Source organism: Astatotilapia calliptera, chromosome 2 (assembly GCF_900246225.1).
Source record: "Astatotilapia calliptera chromosome 2, fAstCal1.2, whole genome shotgun sequence".
NCBI classification, from domain to species: Eukaryota; Metazoa; Chordata; class Actinopteri; order Cichliformes; family Cichlidae; genus Astatotilapia; species Astatotilapia calliptera.
Genome location: NC_039303.1, coordinates 29,621,177 through 29,629,384, shown reverse-complemented (window position 1 = coordinate 29,629,384; position 8,208 = coordinate 29,621,177). Strand labels below are relative to the sequence as shown.

General features: G+C 40.8%; 2 protein-coding genes across 2 annotated transcripts; both read right to left on the bottom strand.

Moving 5' to 3' along the window:
* Positions 1-1,300: 1,300 nt before the first annotated feature.
* Positions 1,301-7,011, bottom strand: LOC113036841 (protocadherin alpha-C2-like). Its single transcript, XM_026193380.1, has 2 exons — positions 4,341-7,011; positions 1,301-1,331 (listed from the first exon to the last, which is right to left on the bottom strand). Exons 1-2 carry the CDS (start codon positions 6,720-6,722, stop codon positions 1,320-1,322), a joined length of 2,394 nt encoding a protein of 797 aa, XP_026049165.1. The 5' UTR covers positions 6,723-7,011; the 3' UTR covers positions 1,301-1,319.
* On the bottom strand, positions 1,305-3,974 carry LOC113036833 (protocadherin alpha-C2-like). The gene has a single exon (XM_026193369.1). It carries the CDS (start codon positions 3,723-3,725, stop codon positions 1,320-1,322), a length of 2,406 nt encoding a protein of 801 aa, XP_026049154.1. The 5' UTR covers positions 3,726-3,974; the 3' UTR covers positions 1,305-1,319.
* Positions 7,012-8,208: the final 1,197 nt, after the last annotated feature.

The following is an 8,208-nucleotide window of genomic DNA, read 5'->3' as shown; positions in this document are numbered from 1 at the left end:
AATATTCATTTAAAAAAAACTCCCCCTGTTTCTTTCGAGCCAAATACACATTGTATGAATTCCAAAGTACATTTAAACTTAAATCAAGGCCAGCGCGTTTCGCAGCGGAGTTTCAGCACTACGACGCTGTCCTCTTGCTTCTAAACGTGCGAAGACCATCACGCTTTTCTGCTTTTACGTTCTTTGCTTTGCAATTTACTGATAGAATAGCGCCACCCCTGAGATTTTGTCGGAGCCTTTGAGCCACAATGAACACCACACGTCTTCAAATTATTCTTGATTTTCGTTGGTTTTTGCATATATTTTGGTTTTTACTACACACGGACCTGGATACCGTTAATGGTGGTCCCAAAACATAAAAGGTGACATTTACTAAATGTAATCAGTTCAAATTGATTATTGCTGAAAAAACAATCAAATTTCAGACACAATCCACCAGTCAAAGCAATGAACCGTAATGACCTCACGATTACTGCATTATAAAACGAGATACCACTAAAATGCTGCAGACGATTTTCAAATATGGTAGCACTTCGAGTTATCATTAACTTTGCATAATGTCTCATTATAGATCTAATGATTTTCTATCCATATCTTTATGACCATGGTACTTTAGGTGACGTAGTAATCTAGTCGCTCTTTACCACTGATAAAAACAAATTATTAGAGATAATAAAGTACTCAATTGTATTAATCATAAATGGACAAGTTGCAAATATTGCATATACAGAATTCACAGGAAAATATTGAAAATACATGATATTAAATTTTATTTACACAAAAACAAGAACAGGGAGGAAATGGCTGTAAAGAATGGACACAGCCAGAGAAGTTAGTTGAGATTAAGTTACTCTAACAACATGAAGATACCGGCGCACCTAAAACTGATTGTTAAATAAGAAAAAAAAAAAAACTGTGCTAACAGTACAAACGTAAAAAGTATATAAAAAACAATAAACGTGAATAAGTCATGAAGAAGTTAAGCTTTGTGGATCCTAAATACTGCATTTCATTTATTAAATATACATTATTTATACTGCTATTAAAACACAGGTTTTTAGATTGTTCTTTAAACTGCAGCCTTGACTTTTGAGGACAAGACCTGAACACAATTAAAAGCTGCTAAATCATGATGATGGATTGTTGCTATGTTGGTTATGTACTAAGTAGTGCATTTGATAGTGGTACCTCATGATAATTTATGAGATTTTTGAATAATTCACTGAATATTTTTTTTGTGGATTAAGGTAAAGCGGAAAATAGAAAAAATAATCGTAATTAATTTTAATGTTATGTAGGTAAAATATCTTATCTGTATATCAAATTCCTACCTGCAGAGTAGAAGCTGCTGAGTCACTAGTGTCTGTCAGCCCTGTCCCTCTCGGTATGCTGGACACAATGTACCTGGAGCCCTTTGGCAGAGGCTGTCTAACCACCAGCTTTCCTTTCCTGGTCTCTGCTAGAAACAGACTGTACCAGTAGGCATCGTTGGAGACCAGAGTGGAGTCTGCGATGGTGGAGTTCCTCTCACTGATCACACTGTTCCTGGAGGGAGGAGCTGCTTTGCTGGGCTTGGGTTTCTGACACTTGATCACGATGGTGACCAATATGGTGATGAGCAGCAGAAACGACACCGAGCCCAGACCGATGACCAAATACAGGTTGATGTCTGAGAAGATGTCATATTCCAGAGGCTCCTCAGTCATGTCAGAGTAGGCTTTAACAGCAGTCTCCATTGTGGTCAGCTTGATGGTGACTGTAGCAGAGAGAGCAGGCTCTCCGTTGTCCTTGGCAACAACAACCAGTCTCTGGTGGCGTGGATCTCTGTAACTGAACATCCTCATAGTCCGGATCTCTCCATTGTATTGGTCCAGACTGAACAAGGTGGCGTCAGTCACCTGTAGAAACTGGTAGGTGATCCGAGAGTTGTGCACAGAGTCTGTGTCTAAGGCTATCACCTTGGCAACCAGGGATCCTTTATCAGTGGATCTGGGGATCTTTTCCTCCACCACAGAGCCGTGTGCACGCCACGGTGACACAATAACTGGAGCATTGTCGTTCTGGTCCACAATAATGACGTGGACGGTCACGTTACTGCTGAGAGGAGGAGAGCCAGAGTCTCTGGCCTCGATGTGGAACAGAAACTCCTTCTCAATCTCATAATCAAAGGTTTTGAGTGCGTAAAGATTACCGTTCTCTGGATTGATGGAGAACAGCATGGACATGGATGTGTTGGCTATCTCCTTCTCTATTATGAAATAAACTAGATACTGGTTTTCATGGAGGTCGGGGTCAAAGGCAGTGAGTGAGCTGAGCAAGGCCCCAGGTGCGTTATTCTCCATGACACGTATAGTATAAAATGACTGGGGGAACTGTGGGACATTATCATTAACATCGAGCAGCTCTAAAGTCATAGTTTCATTGTCAGATAAAGGAGGAGAGCCTCTGTCTGTCACAGTGAAAGTGATGTCATATTCTGGCACCTTCTCACGGTCTAAAGACTCCGACACTACTAATTCATAATAGTTATCAGAGGACTCCCTCAGTTTGAAAGGCATATTATCTGGAACACGAAGATCAACTATTCCATTATCACCTGAATCTTTATCACTGACACTAACTACAGCTATCACTGTGTCTAACTCGATGTTTTCAGTCACTGGACTCTGAAATGATTTAATTGATATTTCTGGATGATTATCATTCATGTCTTCAACTAGAATCTTTATGGTGCATTGTCCTGTTAAACTGCTGGCTCCTTTATCAGCAGCTATAACTTCCATATCATAAATCCTGAAATCTTCATAGTTCAGCACTCCCTTAACTGTAATTTCACCAGTGGCTGGATTCAGATTAAATGTCTCCTGTGTTTTTTCTGATGTATATAAACTGTATGAATATGTTATATCAGAATTTGATCCTTCATCTAAGTCTGTTGCATTAAGATCAACAACAAGACTTCCAATTGGAGAGTTTTCCAATATTTTAACACTAAGATTTTCTTTTTCAAAGGCGGGTGGATTGTCATTTGTGTCCAGAACATGAACAATAACACTGGCAGTGCCAGAACGAGCGGGTGTTCCTCCATCTACAGCTGTAAGTATCAAATTATGAACAGGCTGCTGCTCTCGATCTAATGTCTGTTTTAAGATCAAATCCGCAAATTTCGTTCCATCTCTTCCGGTCTGAACTTCTATATTAAAATATTCACTTTCACTCAAATGATAGGTTTTCACTGAATTGGACCCTACATCCGGATCGACTGCATTACTCAGAGAAAATCTTTCTCCTCTTGGCGTCGCTTCAGATATATCCAAATGTATGGCGTCTCTTCGAAATTGTGGGGCGTTGTCGTTCATATCAAGAATTTCTACTTCTATATTAAATATTCGTAAAGGGTTTTCTAATATAACCTCCAGTCTAAGATAGCAAGACGCTGACGACTTGGTGGTGCAAATATTTTCCCTGTCAATCTTCTCAACAACATACAGCTCACCAGTCTCTTTGTTCACATCCAGATATTTCTTGTTCGCGATGATATCAAGACGCATCTTCCTCTGATTCAGTGATTTAATATCCAGACTGAGATCAGTGGCGAGATTAGCCACGACGGATCCTTCTTTGATTTCTTCGGGCATCGAATAATGAGTTACTGAACCCGATATCTGACACACAATCGAAAACAGAAGAGCAATGAACAGCACGTACCATTTCTCTGACTCCATTGTTATGAGGAACCCTTTGTTGTTCACGGACTTGCAGCACTTTAAACGATATTCTTTACTTTCCAATGATATAAAAATTTCCTGTAACGGATTTGAACACAAATATTTTCACACAAAAATTTTCCCGCTACGTTGTTCCCGTAGTAAAATGGCCACACGTCTTTTCGCATTGCAATTTCAGCACCACTGAGCTTTCTGGTCGGGTCCCGACTTCCACAGTGAATGCTGGTTACGTTCGTAGTTCCACCTTTTACTAACGGAACAGCGACACCGGTAATATTGAATGTTTCTCCGAACATTCTTTAATAAATTTCAATTTCAATATATAGATAGATAGATAGATAGATAGATAGATAGATAGATAGATAGATAGATAGATAGATAGATAGATAGATAGATAGATAGATAGATAGATAGATAGATAGATAGATAGATAGATATATTTATATATATATTTATATATTTAGAAATACTATAATACTATTAATGAGCTTAAATAACAGTAAATCACTCCTGAACTTTTACATTGTGGAAGGAGTCTACTGTATATGATGAATGAATAATGAATATAAAAACTCATGAACATAAATACAAATATCGACACTGAACTCTCACCTGCAGAGTAGAAGCTGCTGAGTCACTAGTGTCTGTCAGTCCTGTCCCTCTCGGTATGCTGGACACAATGTACCTGGAGCCCTTTGGCAGAGGTTGTCTAACCACCAGCTTTCCTTTCCTGGTCTCTGCTAGAAACAGACTGTACCAGTAGGCATCGTTGGAGACCAGAGTGGAGTCTGCAATGGTGGAGTTCCTCTCACTGATCACACTGTTCCTGGAGGGAGGAGCTGCTTTGCTGGGCTTGGGTTTCTGACACTTGATCACGATGGTGACCAATATGGTGATGAGCAGCAGAAACGACACCGAGCCCAGACCGATGACCAAATACAGGTTGATGTCTGAGAAGATGTCATATTCCAGAGGCTCCTCAGTCATGTCAGAGTAGGCTTTAACAGCAGTCTCCATTGTGGTCAGCTTGATGGTGACTGTAGCAGAGAGAGCAGGCTCTCCGTTGTCCTTGGCAACAACAACCAGTCTCTGGTGGCGTGGATCTCTGTAACTGAACATCCTCATAGTCCGGATCTCTCCATTGTATTGGTCCAGACTAAACAAGGTGGCGTCAGTCACCTGTAGAAACTGGTAGGTGATCCGAGAGTTGTGCACAGAGTCTGTGTCTAAGGCTATCACCTTGGCAACCAGGGATCCTTTATCAGTGGATCTGGGGATCTTTTCCTCCACCACAGAGCCTTGTGCACGCCACGGAGACACAATAACTGGAGCATTGTCGTTCTGGTCCACAATAATGATGTGGACGGTCACGTTACTGCTGAGAGGAGGAGAGCCAGAGTCTCTGGCCTCGATGTGGAACAGAAACTCCTTCTCAATCTCATAATCAAAGGTTTTGAGTGCGTAAAGATTACCGTTCTCTGGATTGATGGAGAACAGCATAGACATGGATGTGTTAGCTATCTCCTTCTCTATTATGAAATAAACTAGATACTGGTTTTCATGGAGGTCGGGGTCAAAGGCAGTGAGTGAGCTGAGCAAGGCCCCAGGTGCGTTATTCTCCATGACACGTATAGTATAAAATGACTGGGGGAACTGTGGCGCGTTGTCATTAACATCGAGCAGATGGACAGTTATTGTTTCATTATCAGATAAAGGTGGCATCCCTGCGTCTGTTACAATTAGAGTAATGTCATATTCAGGTACTGTTTCGCGATCTAAAGGCTCGGACACAATGAGCTTGTAATGCATGGGTCGATCTGAAGATGTGTTAATTGTAAAGGGCATGGGTCGATGTATAGTCAAGCTTACTTTTCCGTTATCCCCCGTGTCTCTATCACTTATATCTACAAGTGCAATAACACTTCCTACTGCTACGTTCTCCTCCACTGTGTTTTTAACAGACTGTATGATGATTTCCGGATAATTATCATTCATGTCCTTCACATTAACGACCACTTTGCACTGACCAAGCAAGGGATGCGTGCCTTTGTCTCTGGCCTCTATGTGCATCTCATAGAATTTCATATCTTCATAGTCTATAGTTCCTTTCACAGTTATCTCTCCAGTGTTATGATTCAGTGAAAACACCTCTTGTGTTTTCTCCGACGTGTAAAGGGTGAATGAGTACACAATCTCTGAATTCAAACCCTCGTCAAGGTCCGAGGCGTTTAGCTTCATCACTAAGGTCCCTATTGGGGTGTTTTCCGTCATGTTAATTGTATAAGTCTGCTTATCAAACCGTGGGGGATTATCGTTTGTGTCCTGTACTCTTACAATAATATTAGCAGTGCCAGAGCGCACCGGGACACCGCCATCCACTGCAGTTAATATTAAATTATGAACAGCAGTCTGTTCTCTATCCAACGATTTGGTCAACACCAAGTCTACATACTGAGTTCCGTCGCTACCTGTCTGAATTTCGATTGTGAAGTGTTCGCTAACACTGAGTTTGTACGTTTTAATTGTATTTATACCAACATCTGGATCCACGCCGTTGGGCAGGGAGAACCTCTCGCCCGGCGTTGCAGATTCTGAAACGTCGAGCTCTACTCTGTCCCGTCGGAAATGTGGAGCGTTATCGTTTATGTCCGTTATTCCAAGCTCGATGTTGAAGATACGTAAGGGGCTTTCTATGATCACATCGAGCTTTAAAAAGCAGGACGCGGGTTTCGCCGGACAAAGATATTCCCTGTCCATTTTTTCTACGATGTACAGTTCGCCCGTCTTTTTGTTAAAATCTAGGTATTTTTTGTTGGAAAAAATATCAAGTTTTACCTCTCGTTGCGCCAAACCTCCTGGCTCAAGTCCCAGATCTGCAGCCAGATTAGCCACAACAGATCCCCTTTCCTTCTCCTCGGGTATGGAGTACCGTGTCACCGACAAAGCGGCTGGCCATGTTGCACACAAGACAAAGACGGCAATGCAAAATCTCATCCTTTCCTTTGCAGGAAAAAAATAAGCCAGATCCTAAAAGCCGTTTTATGTCTGTGATTCTTAAGATTTCACAGAGTATCTTTGCAAAAAAAAAAAAATCCAGAAAAACAATAGACAAGAATGAATTAAGGTTCTGTGTGTAAATAATCATAAGCGCCCATTTAAGAAACCAGTCCTTTGCCTTTACAAATGGGTGTGTCATGACTTCAGAGAAGAAGAGTAGTGTGGTAGTGTGCTCTAGTGGTCAACAGTGACACCGTGCGATACACGCTAAACATAGTGTATTGAATTCTTCAGCTCTGAAATCAGCTTTGCAGCTTCGCAAGGCACTGACGCATGGAAGGACATCCCCAAACACACACACAGGCGCACGAGCAGCACTGTGTGCTTTATCCTGACAACATCTCTCATTCATCGGGCATGTCTTCAAAAGACAGTTGTTTGTTTTGTAATAATAAAGGATTAATTTCAAATATTGTCTGAGGTCTTTATAACAAGGGAATAAATCATGGAGGATAAAACAATCTACTATCCTTAAGTTGGCATGTCTTTATTTTATTTACATGCCACTAGATGATTTAAAACAGCTGTTTAAAACAGCTCCTACATTACTGAGGTATATGATTGTATAATAAAGACATAAACCTTTTCTAGCTTTCTGTGCCTTTATACACAAGCCTGTTGGCGCTGTTACTACTTGACGCCAGCCTACTACAGTCTGCCCTAAGCTGGCAAATGACCTGTGCTGGTAGATGCTATTTTACAGTTTGTAGTTTATAACTTTTATTTCCATTTACTTTTATATTAATTTTTAAAAGTTTAAAACATGTTTTGTTTTGTTTTGCCTGTAATATGGAAACAGTCAAGAAATCCGCATGTAGTTGGTCTCTACAAGATAGCAGCCAAATTGTAGTGAAGTTGAAGTAGGTCTTGGACTAAAACAAACACATTGTATGCATTTAACTTTATAGTAGTTTAGGGGGTGGAAGCATTCAGTCTAAGGAGACTCAAGTAACAGAAAGTTTTTTAGGGTAAACATCCACAATGAGTAACAGTTGAAGTGTAAGTAGAGTCAAGTGTTCACTAGATTTTACCACATATACTCAACAAGGCTACACATTTGAGAGGTACAGTAGGGGTGAAGAACAATGATGAAGATGTGAGTGGGTGTGATGTAATCAGTGAGAAGACACTGATAAAACCTGGAGGTGAATTGTGTGAAGGAGACGTGCGTCCCTCCTTGATCTGACACCTAAATGACAGCTGACAGCAGCAGAGAGTAGTGCCAAAATCTGACTGGTTGGAATCAGGAAAGAGTGATACTCTCAATCAAAGGATGTTTACAGTTGGCAGAGAAAGAGAGAAAGATAGAGAGCATGTGTCAGAGTTTACTGCAGCTGCCTTAGCAAAATCTCTCACTGTGCAATTCGTCTCCTTTTAGATTACTGTCTTGTCAAAGTTCTTGACAAAAAGGCAAATTAAGATC

Coding starts and splice junctions, on each gene's coding strand:
- LOC113036833 (XM_026193369.1), bottom strand. CDS start 3,725: ATGGAGTCAGAGAAATGGTACGTGCTGTTCATTGCTCTTCTGTTTTCG.
- LOC113036841 (XM_026193380.1), bottom strand. CDS start 6,722: ATGAGATTTTGCATTGCCGTCTTTGTCTTGTGTGCAACATGGCCAGCC.